The 19,002-nt window shown below is 45.0% G+C and overlaps 1 protein-coding gene across 1 annotated transcript in view; it reads right to left on the bottom strand.

Annotated features, from left to right (window-relative positions):
• Window positions 1-19,002, bottom strand: part of myo15aa (myosin XVAa) — a 221,181-nt gene that overhangs the window by 180,846 nt on the left and 21,333 nt on the right. Inside the window, exons 11-13 of the mRNA XM_068003761.1 lie at window positions 18,050-18,163; window positions 12,713-12,771; window positions 6,787-6,910 (exon numbers count right to left, since the gene is read on the bottom strand). Of these exons, the coding sequence (XP_067859862.1) occupies window positions 6,787-6,910; window positions 12,713-12,771; window positions 18,050-18,163 (297 nt within the window). The remainder of the gene's footprint in view (window positions 1-6,786; window positions 6,911-12,712; window positions 12,772-18,049; window positions 18,164-19,002) is intronic.

The following is a 19,002-nucleotide window of genomic DNA, read 5'->3' on the forward strand; positions in this document are numbered from 1 at the left end:
GTCATCTAGAAAGGCATGGGTTAATCAAGGGCAGTCAGCAGGGATTTGTTGAGGGAAGGTCGTGTCTGACTAATTTAATTGAATTTTTTGAGGAGGTAACAAGGAGGGTCGATGAGGGTAGTGCATGTGATGTAGTCTACATGGATTTTAGCAAGGCTTTTGATAAGGTCCCACATGGTAGGCTGGTCAAAAAAGGACAAGCCCATGGGATCCAAGGGAGAGTGGCTAGTTGGATCCAAAATTGACTCAGTGGCAGGAAGCAAAGGGTAATGGTTGACAGGTGTTTTTGCCACTGGAAGCTGTTTCCAGTGGGGTCCCACTAGGCTCAGTACTAGATCCCTTGCTTTTTGTGGTATATATTAATGATTTGGATTTGAATGTGGGGGGCTTAACCATTTGCAGATAATACAAAAATTTTCCGTGTGGTTGATAGTGAGGGGGAAAGCTGTAGATTGCAGGAAGATATCAATGGATTGGTCAGGTGGGCAGAAAAGTGGCAAATGGAATTCAATCCAGAGAAGTGTGAGGTAATGCATTTGGGGATGGCAAACAAGGCAAGGAAATACACAATAAATGGGAGGATACTGAAAGGAATAGAGGAAGTGAGGAACCTTGGAGTGCATGTTCACAGATCCCTGAAGGTAGCAGGACAGGTAGATAAGGTTGTTAAGAAGGCATACGGGATACTTTCCTTTATTAGCCGAGGCATAGAATATAAGTGCAGGGAGGATATGCTAATATTGTATAAAACACTAGTTAGGCCACAGCTAGAGTACTGCGTACAGTTCTGGTCACCACATTACAGCAAAGATGCGATTGCACTAGGGAGGGTACAGAGAAGGTTTACGAAGATGTTGCCAGGACTGGAGAATTTTAGCTTTGATTAAAGATTGGATAGGCTGGGGTTGTTTTCTTTGGAACAGCGGAGGCTAAGTGTGATTTAATTGAGGTGTATAAAATTATGAGGGGCCTAGATAGAGTAGATAGGAAGGACCTATTTCCCTTAGCAGAGAGGTCAATATCCAGGGGCCACAGATTTAAAGTAATTCATAGAAAGATTAAAGGGGAGTTGAAGAGAATTTTTTTCACCCAGAGGGTGGTGGGCATCTGGAACTCACTGCCCGAAAGGACGGTAGAGGTAGAACCTTCAACTCATTTAAAAAGTACTTGGATGTGCACTTGAAGTGCCGTAACCTACAGGGCTACAGACCAAGTGCTGGAAAGTGGGATTAGGCTGGATAGCTCTTTTTCAGCCGGCACAGACACAATGGGCTGAATGGCCTCCTTCTCTGCCGTAACTCTTTTACTGTGACTTTGGCAGTATCTTCTTCCTTAGTAAAGACAGATGCAAAGCAATCGTTTAGTACCTCAGCCATGCCCTCTGCCTCCATGTATAGATCTCCTTTTTGGTCCCTAATCAGCCCCACCCCTCCTCTTACTACTCATTTACTATTTATATGCCTTTAGAAGACTTTTGGATTCCCTTTTATGTTAGCTGCCAGTCTATTCTCATACTCTCTCTTTGCCCCTCTTATTTCATTTTTACTTCCCTGCTGAACTTTCTATATTCAGCCTGGTTCCCACTTGTATTATCAACCTGACATCTGTCATACACCCCCTTTTTCAGCTTCATCTCACTTTCTATCTCTTTCGTCATCCAGGGAGCTCTGGCTTTGGTTGCCCTACCATTCCCCCTCATGGGAATCTACCTTGGCTGTCCCCGAACCATCTCCTCTTTAAAGGCTGCACATTGTTCGATTACAATATTCAGTGTTAAGAAACTGCAAAAAAACACTAATTTAATAGCTGTGTACAAGTTATAACCAAAAAAATAATTGTCACAATGCAGGAAATCTGTAGCATAATGAGGAATTGTAGTTTAAATTTAGAACCTTCTGCGAGGAAAACACTGACATTTGTGGATGTTCGAATATTACCTGCGGCAATAAACCAGCTGCCATCTGGATCCCAGCAGGAAAGGAGCTAGAAGGGATCAAAGTACTGGCTGCTGCAGGGACACAGTTTTAAGGTGGTACTCGCTATTGTTTCACATAGTGGCCCTGAAATTCCATGGGATCCCTGATGCCCTTCGCAGCTGGTTCCTGTTGGAGATGGCAGGGTTAGTGGGAGGGGTTGGCAGGAGCCCATTACACTGCGAGTGCATCCCTACTGCCTGCCTGTCCCATGCAGCAAAACAATCCGGTGCCTGCCCAACATCAGGGGGAGGCTGCCCAGGTTCCCCAGTGGTCTCTCTCTGGCCACTGAGTCAGAAGATTGTGGGTTCAACTCCTGAGAGATTGCAGCACGGTCAGAGGAGCATGCTGAGGGAGTGTTGCATTGTCGGTGGGTCAGCACTGAGGGGGTGCTGCATTGTCAGAGGGTCAGTACTGAGGGAGAGCTGCACTGTCGGAGGGTCAACACTGAGGGAGCGCTGCACTGTCGGAGGTTCAGTACTGAGGGCATGCTGCACTGTCGGAGGGGTAGTACTGAGGGAGTGCTGCATTGTCGGAAGGGCAGTACTGAGGAAGCGCTGCACTGTCGGAGGGGCAGTACTGAGGAAGCGCTGCACTGTTCCAGGGGCAGTACTGAGGGAGCGCTGCACTGTTCCAGGGGCAGTACTGAGGGAGTGCTGCCGGATGTCAAGAAGCATACAGGGTAGGATAAGGCAGAAAAGGAAAGCTTATGTCAAACACCGAAAACTCAATACTACAGAAAGTGCAGGGGTGAAATTTGAAAAGGAAATTAGGAAAGCAAAGAGAGGATGAAAAAATATTGGCAAGTAAAATCAAAGAAAACACTCAGGTGTTTTACAAATACATTAAGAGCAAGAGGATAACTAAGGAAAGAGTAGGGTCTATTAGAGACCAAAAAGGTAAGTTATGTATGGAGGCAGAAAATTTTGGTATGGTTCTTAATGAATAATTTTCTTCTCCCTTCACAAAAGAGGGATGATGCAGACATTGTAGCTAAGGAGGAGGAATGTGAAATATTGGACGGGATAAACCTAGTGTGAGAGGGCCGGATGTAATGTATCCCAGGCTGTTAAAAGAAGCAGAGAAAATAGCGGAGACTCTGATCGTCATTTTCCAATCTGCACTGGATACAGGCGTGGTGCCGGACGATTGGAGGACTGCTAACGTTGTATCATTGTTTAAATAGGGAGCGAGGGATAGACCGAGTAATAACAGGCCAGTCAGCCTAACCTCAGAGGTGGGCAAATTATTGGAATCAATTCTGAGGGACAGGATAAACCATCACTTAGTAAGGCACGGAGTAATCAAGGACAATCAGCATGGATTTTTTTAAAATTTGTTCACGAGATGTGGGCGTCACTGGCAAGGCCAGCATTTATTGCCCATCCCTAATTGCCCTTGAGAAGGTGGTGGCGAGCCACCTTCTTGAACCGCTGCAATCCGTGTGGTGAAGGTTCTCCCACAGTGCTGTTAGGAAGGGAGTTCCAGGACTTTGACCCAGCGACGGTGAAGAACGGTGATATATTTCCAAGTCAGGATGGTGTGTGACTTGGAGGGGAACATGCAGGTGGTGTTGTTCCCATGTGCCTGCTGCCCTTGTCCTTCTAGGTGGAGGAGGTTGTGGGTTTGGGAGGTGCTGTCGAAGAAGCCTTGGCCAGTTGCTGCAGTGCATCCTGTAGATGGTACACACTGCAGCCACGGTGAGCCGGTGGTGAAGGGAGTGAATGTTTAGGGTGGTGGATGGGGTGCCAATCAAGCGGGCTGCTTTGTCCTGGATGGTGTCAAGCTTTTTGAGTGTTGTTGGAGCTGCACTCATCCAGCAAGTGGAGAGTATTCCATCAGACTCCTGACTTGTGCCTTGTAGATGGTGGAAAGGCTTTGGGGAGTAAGGAGGTGACTCACTCGCCACACAATACCCAGCCTCTGACCTGCTCTTGTAGCCACAGTATTTATGTGGCTGGTCCAGTTAAGTTTCTGGTCAAAGGTGACCCCCAGGATGTTGCTGGTGGGGGATTCGACGATGGTAATGCCGTTGAATGTCAAGGGGAGGTGGTTAGACTCTCTCTTGTTGGAGATGGTCATTGCCTGGCACTTGTCTGGCGCGAACGTTACTTATCAGCCCAAGCCTGGATGTTGTCCAGGTCTTGCTGCATGCGGGCACGGGCTGCTTCATTATTTGAGGGGTTGCGAATGGAACTGAACACTGTGCAATCGTCAGCAAACATCCCCATTTCTGACCTAATGATGGAGGGAAGGTCATTGATGAAGCAACTGAAGATGGTTCGGCCTAGGACACTGCCCTGAGAAACTCCTGCAGCAATGTCCTAGGCTGAGATGATTGGCTCCAACAACCACTACAATCTTCCTTTGTGCTAGATATGACTCCAGCCACTGGAGAGTTTTCCCCGATTCCCATTGACTTCAATTTTACTGGGGCTCCTTGGTGCCACGCTCGGTCAAATGCTGCCTTGATGTCAAGGGCAGTCACTCTCACCTCACCTCTGGACTTAAGCTCTTTTGTCCATGTTTGGACCAAGGCTGTAATGAGGTCTGGAGCAGAGTTGTCCTGGCGGAACCCAAACTGTGCATCGGTGAGCAGGTTATTGGTGAGTAAGTGCCACTTGATAGCACTGTCGATGACACCTTCCATCACTTTGCTGATGATTGAGAGCAGACTGGTGGGGTGGTAATCGGCCGGATTGGATTTATCCTACTTTTTGTGGACAGCACATACCTGGTCAATTTTCCACATTGTCAGGTAGATGCCAGTGTTGTAGCTGTACTGGAACAGTTTGGCTCGAGGCGCAGCTCGTTCTGGAGCACAAGTCTTCAGCACTACAGCCGGGATGTTGCTGGGGCCCATAGCATTTGCAGTATCCAGTGCACTGAGCAATTTCTTGATATCATATGGAGTGAATCCAATTGGCTGAAGACTGGCTTCTGTGATGGTGGGGATATCAGGAGGAGGCTGAGATGGATCATCCACTTAACACTCCTTTGTTAAGGGAAGGTCATGTCTGACTAACTTGATTAAATTTTTTGAGGAGTTAACAAGGAGGGTTGACGAGGGTAGTGCATTTGATGTAATCTACATGGATTTTAGCAAGGCTTTTGACAAGGTCCCACATGGCAGACTGGTCAAAAAAGTACAAGCCCATGGGATCCAAGGGAGAGTGGCAAGTTGTATCCAAAACTGGCTCAGTGGCAGGAAGCAAAGGGTAATGGTTGACAGGCGTTTTTGCGACTGGAAGGCTGTTTCCGGTGGGGTCCCATAAGGCTCAGTGCTAGATCCCTTGCTTTTTGTGGTATATAGTAACGATTTGGACTTGAATGTGGGGGCTTAATCATTTGCAGATAATACAAAAATTGGCCGCGTGGTTGATAATGAGGAGGAAAGCCGTATACTGCAGGAAGATATCAATGGACTGGTCAGGTGGGCAGAAAAGTGGGAAATGGAATTCAATCCAGAGAAGTGTGAGGTAATGCATTTGGGGAGGGCAAACAAGGCAAGGGAGTACACAATAATTGAGTGGATACCGATAGGTGTAGAGGAACAAAGGGACTTTGGGGTGCATGTCCACAGATCCCTGAAGGTAGCAATACAGGTAGATAAGATGGTTAAAATGGCATACGGGATGCTTTCCATTATTAGCCAAAGCATAGAAGACAAGAGCAGGGAGGTTATGCTAGAACTGTATAAAACATTAGTTCGGCCACAGCTTCAGTACTGCGTACAGTTCTAGTCACCACATTGCAGGAAAGATGTGATTGCACTAGCGAGGGTACAGAGGAGATTAACTAGAATGTTGCCATTGCTGGAGAATTTTAGCTATGAGAAAAGACTGGATAGGCTGGGGTTGTTTTCTTTGGAACAAAGGAGGCTGAGGGGAGATTAAATTGAGTATTATAAGATTATGACAGGACTAGATAGAGTGGATAGGAAGGACCTATTTCCCTTAGCAGAGGGATCAGTGACCAGGAGGCATGGATTTAAAGTAATTTGTAGAAGGATTAGAGGGGAGCTGAGGAGAAATTTTTTCATCCAGAGGATGGTGGGGTTCTGGAATTCACTGCCCGAAAGAGTGGTAGAGGCAGAAATCCTCAACTTATTTAAAAAGTACCTGGATATGCACTTGAAGTGCCGTAACCTAAGGGGCTATGGACCAAGTGGTGGAAAGTGGGACTAGGCTGGATAGCTCTTTCTCAGCCTTCACGGACACAATGGGCCGAATGGCCTCATTCTGTGCTGTAATTTTCTATGATTCTATAATTTCCCTCCTCCCCCACTCGACATCCTCCCCCACTCCCCCATCCTTCCCCCTTCCTCCCTCCCCCTCCCCCTGCCACTGCCCAATTCCCTCTCCGGGTTAAAATGGGGGCTGCAGAAAAGAAATGTAGCTGCAATTAGAATAAATTATAAAATTAAATAAAATTCAACAATGGCAAAACTTCAAAGTAAAAAGTTTAATTTGTTACACACCTAACATGCAGAATACAAAAATCAAATGCTGGTTATTGTCACTGGTTTTCTTGGGACATTTCCCATTGACTAGGGCAGGTCTCACAAATCCTGCAAAGGCCAAGGGCCCTAACAGAGGCCAAGATGCGATTGCTGCAGATTTTTGGCCTCCTTATGTTTTTATAGAACCCTGATAGAGTAACAAAGCTTCCCTCCTCTCAGTCTGGACTGGTTAAAGGCCTGGCCCCTCCCCACTGGCCCTGCCCCACTTGGCCCTCCCCACTGGGCCCTCCCCACTGGCCCCTCCCCATTGGACTGGGTGATATGTAGTTTTTTTCTGGCTGCTTAACATACCTCAAATCCATAAATATCCAAGATGGCTATGGACAAGGATTCCGTCTTTGAGGATACCAATTTGTTTATCCTGTCAGTGAGCCAACTAAAGAGCAGAGAGTAAAGGATCTTGGCGACCGCATCTCTGCAAGAAAAAACAAGAAGCTATTATAGCAACAAACATTGTGTATGGACTTATTATCAACTGGAATAGACTCTTCTTCATCTACACGCTGTCCTTTGGCAACATCAACCACAGCCATCCAGTCAGCATCCACATAAACGGACATCCAACGCCACCTCACCACCACCTCTCTGGACCCTCCACTGCCTCTGTGTTGTAACGCTGCTTGTCCGACATAGCCGCAATTTCCTCCAATTAAGTATTGGGAAGACCAAACCCATTGCCTTCAGTCCCCGCCACAAACTCCGTTCCCTAGCCATCGATTCCATCCCCTCCCTGGCCACTGTCTCAGGCTGAACCAGACTGCTCGAAATTTCAGCGTTCTACTCAATCCTGACTTGAGCTCCGACCCCATATCCTCTCCATCACCAAGACCGCCTACTTCCAGCTCTGTAATATCGGCCATCTCTGCCCCTGCCTCAGCCCATGTACCTTTGTAACTTACAGATTTGACTAATCTAATGCTCTCCTGGCCGGTCTCTCGTCTTCTGTAAACTTCAGCCTATCCAAAATTCTTCTGCTTGTATCCTATTCAGCACCAAATCTAGTTCACTCATCACTCCTGTTTTTGCTGATCTGCATTGGCTCTCGGTCCTCCCAATGCTCAAATTTAAAATTTTCATTCTCGTTTTTGAATACCTCCATGTCCTTGCACCCTCCTTATCTCCAGATGCCAATAATCCACATGTCCAATAATCTACATTTCCAATAATCTAATAATCTACATGCCCAATAATCCACATGTCCAATAATCTAATAATCCACATGTCCAATAATCCACATATCCAATAATCCAATAACCCACATGTCCAACAATTGAATAATCCACATGACCAATTATCTAATAACCCACATGTCAAATAATCCAAATGTCCAATAATCTAATAATCCACATGTCCAATAATCTAATAATCCACATGTCCAATAATCCACATATCCAATAATCCAATAACCCACATGTCCAATAATTGAATAATCCACATGACCAATTATCTAATAACCCACATGTCCAATAATCCAAATGTCCAATAATCTAATAATCCACATGTCCAATAATCTAATAATCCACATGTCCAATAATCCACATGTCCAATAGTCCACATGTTCAATAATCTAACAATCCACATGTCTAATAGTCCACATGTCCAATAGTCCACATGTCCAATAATCTAATAATCCACAAGTCCAATAGTCCACATGTTCAATAATCTAACAATCCACATGTCTAATAGTCCACATGTCCAATAGTCCACATGTCCAATAATCTAATAATACACAAGTCCAATAGTCCACATGTCCAATAATCCACATGTCTAATAGTTCCTGAAATTCCTCGGACGTTCTTCCAGTTTCCCACCATAACTCACTGGGGAGACTGGTGAAACCTTCCGGAAACTGATGGAGATTGGTTTGTGCTGCTAGAATTTCTAGTCTCACATAGGAACATAGGAACAGGAGTAGGCCATTCAGCCCCTCGTGCCTGCTCCGCCATTTGATAAGATCATGGCTGATCTGTGATCTAACTCCATATACCTGCCTTTGGCCCATATCCCTTAATATCTGTGCTGCCAAAAAGCTATCCATCTCACATTTAAATTTAGCAATTGAGCTAGTATCAATTGCCGTTTGTGGAAGAGAGTTCCAAACTTCTAACACCCTTTGTGTGTAGAAATGGTTTCTAATCTCACTCCTGAAAGGTCTGGCTCTAATTTTTAGACTGTGCCCCCTACTCCTAGAATCCACAACCAAGGGAAATAGTTTCTTTCTATCCACCCTATCCGTTCCCCTTAATATCTTATAAACTTCAATCAGATCACCCCTTAACCTTCGAAACTCCAGAGAATACAACCCCAATTTGTGTAATCTCTCCTCGTAACTTAATCCTTGAAGTCCAGGTATCATTCTAGTAAACCTACGCTGCACTCCCTCCAAGGCCAGTATGTCCTTCCGAAGGTGTGGTGCCCAGAACTGCTCACAGTACTCCAGGTGCGGTCTAACCAGGGTTTTGTATAGCTGCAGCATAACTTCTGCCCCCTTGTACTCGAGTCCTCTAGATATAAAGGCCAGCATTCCATTAGCCTTATTGATTATTTTCTGCACCTGTTTATGACACTTCAATGATCTATGTACCTGAACCCCTAAGTCCCTTTGGACATCCACTGTTTTTAACTTTTTACCATTTAGAAAGTACCCTGTTCTATCCTTTTTTGATCCAAAGTGGATGACCTCACATTTGTCTACATTGAATTCCATCTGCCACAGTTTTGCCCATTCAACTAATCTATCAATATCCCTTTGTAATTTTATGTTTTCATCTAGACTGCTTACAATGTCACCAATCTTTGTGTCATCGGCAAACTTAGATATGAGACTTTCTATGCCTTCATCTAAGTCATTAATAAATATTGTGAATAATTGAGGCCCCAAGTCAGATCCCTGCGGGACTCCACTAGTCACATCCTGCCAATGTGAATACTTACCCATTATCCCTACTCTCTGTCGTCTTTCGCTCAGCCAATTTCCTAACCAAGTCCGTACTTTTCCCTCAATTCCGTGGGCTTCTAACTTAGCTAACAGTCTCTTATGTGGGACCTTATCAAATGCCTTCTGGAAGTCCATATAAATAACATCCATTGACATTCCCCTGTCCACTACTTTAGTTATCTCTTCAAAAAATTCAATCAGGTTTGTCAGGCACGACCTACCTTTCACAAATCCATGCTGGCTCTCTCTGATTAACTGAAAATTCTCAAGGTGTTCAGTCACCCTATCCTTAATTATAGACTCCAGCAATTTCCCCACAACAGATGTTAGGCTTCCCCGGTTTCCCTCTCTCTCCTTTCTTAAAAAGCGGAATGACATGTGCAATTTTCCAATCTAGAGGGACAGTTCTTGAATCTAGAGAACTTTGAAAGATTATAGTTAGGGCATCTGCAATCTGCTTACCTACTTCCTTTAAAACCCTGGGATGGAAACCATCTGGTCCTGGGGATTTGTCACTCTTTAGTGCTGTTATTTTCTTCATTATTGTTGCTTTACTTATGTTAATTTTATCGAGTCCCTGTCCCCGATTCAATATTAGTTTTCTTGGGATTTCCGGCATGCTATCCTCTTTTTCTACTGAAAATACTGACGCAAAGTAATTATTCAACATGTCCGCCATTTCCCCATTGTCAATGACAATATCCCCACTATCAGTTTTTAAGGGGCCAACACTGCTCCTGACTACCCTTTCTTTCCTAATATAACTATAAAAGTTCTTCGTATTGGTTTTGATATCCCTTGCAAGTTTCTTTTCATACTCTCTTTTTGTAGCTCTTACTATCTGTTTTTTGACCCTTTGTTGATCTTTGTATCTTTCCCATTCGCCAGGATCTGTGCCATTTTTTGTCTTTTTGTATGCCCTTTCCTTATGTCTTATACTGTCCCTTACCTCTTTAGCTGTCCATGGCTGTTTTTTTTGGCAAGTAGAGTTCTTGCCCCTTAGGGGTATAAACTGGTTCTGTATCTCGTTAAATGTTTCTTTAAACATTTCCCACTGATCATCAGTCGTTTTACCCATTATCAGATTTGCCCAGTTTACTGTGGACAATCTCTGTTTCATCCCATTGAAGTCGGCCTTACCCAAGTCTAGAATCTTAGCAGCTGATTCACTTTTTTCCCTTTCAAACACTACATTGAACTTGATCATGTTATGATCGCTATTGGATAGATGTTCACGCACAGTTATGCTGTTAACTAAATCTGGTTCATTACTCATTGCTAAATCTAGTATGGCTTGCCCCCTTGTTGCCTCTAGAACATACTGCTGTAGAAAACTATCCCTGACACACTCAAGAAATTCACTACCTTTCTGACAGTTGCTAGTCTGCTTTTCCCAATCTATGTGAGGGTTAAAGTCCCCCATTAAGACCACTATGCCTTTCTTACATGCTTGTCTAATCTCTGCATTTATACAATCTAGCACTTCAGAGCTGCTGCCAGGGGTCCTATACACAATTCCCACTATAGTCTTAGATCCTTTCCTATTTCTCAATTCAACCCATAAGGTCTCTGTTGGCTGCACACCTCTCGTTATATCCTCCTTTATCATTGAATTGATTTAATCTCTAATCACGAAGGCTACTCCTCCCCCTCTTCCATTTTCCCTATCTCTCCTGTAGACCTTATAACCCGGTATATTTAGTTCCCAATCCTGACCATCCTGCAGCCATGTCTCAGTAATAGCTATCATGTCATACCCTCCAATTTGAATTTGAACCTGTAGCTCATTTAATTTATTCCTTATACTCCGTGCATTTGTACATAGAACTCTTAGTTGGGCCACACACCCTAGCCTGACCTTCAGCTTTGATGCTGGGTTAATCGCCTTACACCTTCTAGTTTTCACTTTATCTGTAATGTCTAAAGTACACTTTCTTTCTGCTGCTCTACGCTTTTCCCTTTCACTTGTTCTTGAACAACTGTTTGTACTATTTGTATTGTAAATTTCCCCTGGGTCTTCCCCTCTCTTGCTGCTCTCAACTTTACTCCCTTCTGACTCCCCGCTAAGGTTCCCATCCCATCCCCCTGCCATTCTAGTTTAAACCTTCCCCAACAGCACTAGCAAACACCCCGCGAGGACATTGGTCCCGGTCCTGCTCGGGTGTAACCCGTCTCACTTGTACAGGTCCCATCTGCCCCAGAACCGGTCCCAATGTCCCAGGAATCTAAATCCCTCCTTCCTACACCATCCCTGCAGCCACGCATTCATCCTGTCTATTCTCCTGTTCCTATATTCACTAGCACGTGGCACTGGTAGTAATCCTGAGATCACTACCTTTGAGGTCCTGCTTTTTAATTTATCTCCTAACTCCTTGAATTCACCTTGCAGGACCTCTACCCTTTTTTTACCTATGTCGTTGGCACCGATATGGACCACGATTACTGGCTGTTCACCCTCCTCCTCCAGAATGCCCTGCAGCCGTTCCGTGACATCCTTGACCCTAGCACCAGGGAGGCAACATACCATCCTGGAGTCACGATTACGGCCGCAGAAACGCCTATCTGTTCCCCTTACAATTGAATCCCCTATCACTATAGCCCTGCCACTCTTCTTCCTCCCCTCCTGTGCAGCAGAGCCACCTGTGGTGCCACGAACTTGGCTCTTGCTGCTTTCCCCTGATAAGCCATCTCCCCCAACAGTATCCAAAGCAGAATATCTGTCCAATATTCCCCAAGTTCATATCTTCAATCATGTACATTTCCAGTAGTCCATAGGCTGAAATTCCACAGAGGTTTCACTAGTCTCCTGCCATTTCGGTGTGGGTTCTGTCCATCTCCCACCAGGATTACAGCAAGAACCTGGTGGAACCCTATGGAATTTCGGCCTCAACATGTCCACATCTCCAATAAGCCACCCAACACCACTACCTCGATGGCTACCAAAACTTTCTTTCAAGATGAAATAGAGAAACCTTTTCCCATGGGAAACCCATGAGAAGGTGTCATGATCAAAGTCCACTGAATGAACAGACTGCACGCCTCACACACGCAAGAGCATTGCGCTTCTCTGAATGTAAAATAGGCAACAAAATGTCAGCAGATATATTTTCTCCATTTCATTATTTCCACACCATTGATCTAACGTCATCAATTTAAAAAATACCACAATTACTCACCCATAAGCATCGCACCACAAATCGCGATTTGCCTCACCACCCTCAGTTGGCAGGTTTTTATTTATCAATATCAAGGAAGAAAAGTAAACAACCATATTGTTACCTGGCATCGACTGCACTTTCCACGGTTAGAGGGGTGAAAATCTTCTCTCTCATAGTTTCCTGAGGGCAAGAAATACAACATAAGTTCTCTGGAAACCCAGTATCAGGAACAGGTGTGTCAGTGTAATACTTTATACATTAAAAATACATAATACTGTTAACATGTCAAGGCTGGGAGAAATAGAAATGGTTCATCCCTTAGCTCACCTAGTGTCACAATCAGACACTCTGGGCACCACTAATCGTTGCTCCTGACTACTGGAATACTTGGGTCAGGGAGGGGTCAGCTCATTTAACTATCTCGGCAGGTGCATCACAAGTGCCTGCTGAAGGCAGCGGGATGGGGGAAGGGAGGTGTCAGGGATGCCCTCATAGCATTCCCCAAAAAGGTCAAACTTTGCAACTGATTGGCCTGGGGAGCTCAGAGGGCTCCAGTTCTTCGCCTATCCTGGGTCATGTCTGGGGTAGATGGTAGTTTCACCTGCCTCAGACACATGGATTCTGGCTGGAAACCAGGCGTTTCTGGGTCCTACATGCTTCTCTTCCCCCACCAGGCCTCTTGTGCCCAATTTACATCCACTCATTCTGACAGTGGTTCCAAGGAAACTCCCACCCCTTGCAGGAAAAGCAGCCCACTTTTCTCCCTCTCTGATCTCAGAATTTTATGGCCATGAAACTTTACAGCACAGACAGAGGCCATTCAGCACTTCGCGCCTGTGCCGGCTCTCTGAAAGAGCTATCCACTCAGTCCCGATGGCCTGCCCTTTCCCCATACATTTTTAAATTTTACCTTTTCAAATATTTATCCACTTTCCTTTTAAAAATTAATATGGATTCTGCTTCCTTCAAAGTTCCAGGTCCAACACTCCATATCCCAGAAACCCTCAGCTTTCCCTCTGATCTTTTAATGATCCCTCACCCTGTCTGTTCTAATGTGAAGTGATCTGTCTCACATTTCCTGTCTATACCATAAAATCATAGATGGTTACAGCACAGGAGGAGGCCATTCAGCCCATCGAGCCCGTGCCAGCTCTTTGTAAGAGCAATCCAGTTAGCCTCATTCCCCTGTAGACTTGCAAATTTTTTCCCTTCAAATATTTATCCAATTTCTTTTTGAAAGCCACAATCGAATCTGCTTCCACCACCCTTCCAGGCAGCGCATTCCAGATTATAACTAATCGCTCCATAAAGAAGTTTTTCCTCATGTCACCTTTGGTTCTTTTGCCAGTCACCTTAAATCTGTGTCCTCTGGTTCACAACCTTTCCACCAATGGGAACAGTTTCTCTTTATTTACTTTATCTAAACCCTTCATGATTTTGAACACTTCTATCAAAGCTCCTCTTAATCTTCTCTGCTCTAAGGAGAACAACCCCAGTCTATCCACGTAACTGAAGTCTTCATCCCTGGAACCATTCTAGTAAATCTTTTCTGCACACTTTCTAAGGCCTTCACATATTTCTTAAAGTGCGGTGCCCAGAATTGGACACAATACTCCAGTTGTGGCCAAACCAGTGTCTTATAAAGGTTCAACATAACTTCCTTGCTTTTGTACTCTATGCCTCTATTTATAAAGCCCAGGATCCCGTATGCTATCTTAACCATTTTCTCAACCTGTCCTGCCACCTTCAAAGATTTGTGCACATATACCCCCAGGTCTCTCTGCTCCTGCACCCCTTTTAGAATTGTACTATTTAGTTTATATTGCCTCTCCTCATTCTTCCTACCAAAATGTATCATTTCGCATTTCTCTGCATTAAATTTCATCTGTCATGTGTCCGTCTATTCCATCAGCCTGTCTATGTCCTCTTGAAGTCTATCGCTATCCTCCTCATGGTTTACTCCAAGGTTTGCGTCATCTGCAAATTTTGAAATTGCGCCCTGTACACCCAAGTCCAAATCATTAATATATATCAAAAAAAGCTGACTCCTGGGGAACACCACTGTATACCTTCCTCCAGTCCGAAAAACAACCATTCACCACTACTCACTGCTTCCTGTTACTTAGCCAATTTCACATCCATGTTGCCGCTACCCTTTTTATTTCATGGGCTATAACTTTGCTGACAAGCCTATTATGTGGCACTTTATCAATCGCCTTTTGAAAGTCCATATACACCACATCAACCCCATTGCCCTCATCTACCCTCTCTGTCACCTCATCAAAAAACTCAATCAAGTTAGTTAAACACAATTTGTCTTTGACAAATCCGCGCTAACTTTCCTTTATTAATCCACACTTGTCCAAGTGACTATCAATTTTGTCCTGGATTATCGTTTCTAAAAGCTTCCCCACCACTGAGGTTAAACTGGCTGGCCTCTAGTTGCCGGGTTTATCCTTACACCCTTTTTTAAACAAGGGTGTAACATTTGCAATTCTCCAGTCCTCTGGCACCATCCCCGTATCTAAGGATGATTGGAAGATTATGGCCAGTACCTCTGCAATTTCCATCCTTAATTCCCTCAGCAACCGAGGATGCATCCCATCCGGACCAGGTGACGTCTATTTTAGTACAACCAGCCTTTCTAGTACCACCTCTTATCAATTTTTAGCCCATCCAGTATCGCAACTACCTCCTTTCACTGTGACTTTGGCAGCATCTTCTTCCTTGGTAAACGCAGATGCAAAGCAATCTTTTAGTACCTCAGCCATGCCCTCTGCCTCCATGTATGGATCTCCTTTTTGGTCCCGAATCGGCCCTACTCCTCCTCTTACTACCCATTTACTGTTTATATGCCCATAGAAGATGTTTGGATTCCCTTTTATGTTAGCTGCCAGTCTATTCTCATACTCTCTCTTTGCCCCTCTTATTTCATTTTTCATTTCCCCTCTGAACTTTCTATATTCAGCCTGGTTCTCACTTGTATTATCAACCTGACATCTGTCATACGCCCCCTTTTTCAGCTTCATCTCACTTTCTATCTCTTTCGTCATCCAGGGAGCTCTGGCTTTGGTTGCCCTACCATTTCCCCTCATGGGAATCTACCTAGGCTGTATCCGAAACATCTCCTCTTTAAAGGCTGCACATTGTTCGATTACAATATTCAGTGTTAAGAAACTGCAAAAAAACACTAATTTAATAGCTGTGTACAAGTTATAACCAAAAAAATAATTGTCACAATGCAGAAAATCTGTAGCATAATGAGGAATTGTAGTTTAAATTTAGAACCTTCTGCGAGGAAAACACTGACATTTGTGGATGTTCGAATATTACCTGCGGCAATAAACCAGCTGCCATCTGGATCCCAACAGGAAAGAAGCTAGAAGGGATCAAAGTACTGGCTGCTGCAGGTACACAGTTTTAAGGTGGTACTTGCTGTTGTTTCACATAGTGGCCCTGAAATTCAATGGCATCCCCAATGCCCTTCGCGGCTGGTTCCTGTTGGAGATGGCGGGGTCAGTGGGAGGGGTTGGCGGGAGCCCACTACACTGTGCGTGCATCCCTACTGCCCGCCTGCCCCATGCAGCCAAAACATGCCCAACCTCAGGGGAAGGCTGCCCAGGTTCCCCTGTGTATCTCTCTCGCCACTGAGTCAGAAGATTGTGGGTTCAACTCCTGAGAGATTGCTGCACGGTCGGAGGGTCAGTACTGAGGGAGTGCTGCATTGTCGGAGGGTCAGCACTGAGGGGGTGCTGCACTGTCGGAGGGTCAGTACTGAGGGAGTGCTGCACTGTCAGCGGGGTAGTACTGAGGGAGCGCTGCACTGCTGGAGGGGCAGTGCTGAGGGAGTGCTGCATTCTCGGAGTGGCAGTGCTGAGGGAGTGCTGCACTGTTGGAGGGCAGTACTGAGGGAGTGCTGCACTCTCGGAGGGGTAGTACTGTGGGAGTGCTTCCCTGTCGGAAGGGTACTGAGGGAGTGCTGCACTGTTGGAGAGGCAGTACTGAGAGAGCGCTGCACTGTCGGAAGGGTAGTACTGAGGGAGCGCTGCACTGTTGGAGGGGCAGTACTGAGGGAGCGCTGCACTGTCTGAGGGTCAGTACTGAGGGAGTACTGCACTGTCGAAGGTGCCATCTTTTGGATGAGACATTAAACCAAGGCCCTGTCTGCCCTCTCAGGTGGGCATAAAAGATCCCATGGCACTATTTTGAAGAAGAGCAGGGGAGTTGTCCCTGGTGTACTGGCTAATATTTATCCCTCAACCAACATCGTTAAAACAGATTATCTGATCATTTAGCACATTGTTGTATGTAGAATCTTTTTATGCATAAATTAGCTGCTGCGTTTCCTACAGGGACTACACTTTGCAGTACTGGACATCCTGTGGTCATGAAAGGTGCGATATAATTACAATTTCTTTCTTTCTGCACCTCAACATCCATCCAGGTTCTCCAAGCCTTCAGGAGGTGGATATACTTCAGAGGCAGATCATAGAAATTGTACTTGGGAGCTTCTTAGAGCTTTTGTGTTGCAAAATGTGTCCAGGGAGATTATTGTAAAAAAATATTATCAGAGAGGTGATGCCAAGGAAACACATGTAGAGGAGGATAAGAAGGGAAAGCTTTTTTTGCATTCCAGAAATGACAGTGCGGGGTTGGGAAGAAAAGCCATTGACGGAGATTTTATGCAACGGCAGTCTCAGAGAGTTGGACGACAGAAGAGAGGCATTGGAGGAGGAGGGTGTGGTCGATTGTGTTGCTGTGGGGAGGTCAAGGAGGATGAGGAAGGATAAAGCAGCTTGGTGATAATCACTTAGGATATTGTCCATGACTTTGGTTAGGGCCATTTCTTGCATTGAGAAGGGCAGAAGCTAAACTGGAGGGATTCAATCAGGGAGTAATGGGAGTGATGACGTGGAGCTGAGAGGAAATAACAAGTTCAAGGAACTTAAAGGGGAAAGAAAGGTTGGAGATGCAACGATAATTGACCAGCAGGGGATAGTTGGGGGTATTTTTTTGAAGAAAGGAATGATAATGGCAGATAAAGGAGGGTGAAGTGATGCTGCCTCGTGGGAGGATCCTGGAAGAATGGCTCTATCTTTGATGCACTTGTTCAGTGCCCTTGTTGGCTTGTATGTGGACAGCTTTGAGTGTTCGTCAGTGAAAGTGATTAATCAGATGGGTGCAATACCTCAGGGGGTGACAGGACAATGTATGCACTGTGTTAAATACACAGAGCCCTTTTCTTCTAAAGTGACAAAAGTTGTCTCTGTATCTGTTGCAAATACATTTCAGCCAATATGAAGTTCATGGTGGTAAACAGTCCTCTATGAACCCCAAATGGATCACGGTTTTGGCACGTTTTTGTGGTACTGTCAATATGGCACTGCCTTGAGAAACTCAGTTTAACTGCTCAATAAGACGGTTTACATGGTCTGCAGCTTGAGCAAACTGAACTTACCGTCACTTTATACGTGATGGACTTCTGCAGCCCATCGGGAGAGATCTGTAACAGCTCTGCCACTACCCTGATCTCCTGAGCACTCACCACCGAGGCAATCTCCTGTAAATCTGTCTGTAACATTTAAGCATATGGTGAATATATCAATGATACAGCTTCCAGGCATTCTTTAACTACCAGCAATTTTGGTTCAAAAACCTAAGCTCTGAGCAATGAAGTCCAATGATGTGGAACCACAGAAACAATTTACCACCATTCATAGAATAGAATCATAGAATGGTTACAGTGTGGAAAGAGGCCATTCAGCCAATCCAGATAGTCCCACTCCCCCGCCCTGTCTTCATAACCCTGCAATTTTTTTCCTTTCAAGTACTTATCCAGTTCCCTTTTGAAGGCCATGATTGAATCTGCCTCCACCACTCCCGCGGGCAGTGCATTCCAGATCCTAATCACTCGCTGTGTAAAAAAGTTTTTCCTCATGTCACCTTTGGTTCTTTTGCCAATCACCTTAAATCTATGTCCTCTGGTTCTTGACACTTCCACCAATGGGAACAGTTTCTCTCCATCTATTCTGTCTAGACTCTTCATGATTTTAAATACCTGTATCAAACCTCCTCTCAATCTTCTCTGTTCCAAGGAGAACAACCCCAGCTTCTCCAGTCTATCCACATAACTAAAGTCCCTCATCCCTGGAATCGTTCTAGTAAATCTTTTCTGCACCATCTCTAAGGCCTTCACATCCTTGCTAATGTGCGGTGCCCAGAACTGGACACAGTACTCCAGCTGTGGTCGAACCAGTGTTTTATAAAGGTTCATCATGACTTCCTTCCTTTTGTACTCTATGCCTCAATTTATAAAGCCCAGGATTCCGTATGCTTTTTAACCGCTTTCTCAACCTGCCCTGCCACCTTCAACGATTTGTGCACCTATATCCCCAAATCTCTCTGTTCCTG

Source organism: Heptranchias perlo, chromosome 22 (genome assembly GCF_035084215.1).
Source record: "Heptranchias perlo isolate sHepPer1 chromosome 22, sHepPer1.hap1, whole genome shotgun sequence".
In the NCBI taxonomy this organism is placed as follows: Eukaryota; Metazoa; Chordata; class Chondrichthyes; order Hexanchiformes; family Hexanchidae; genus Heptranchias; species Heptranchias perlo.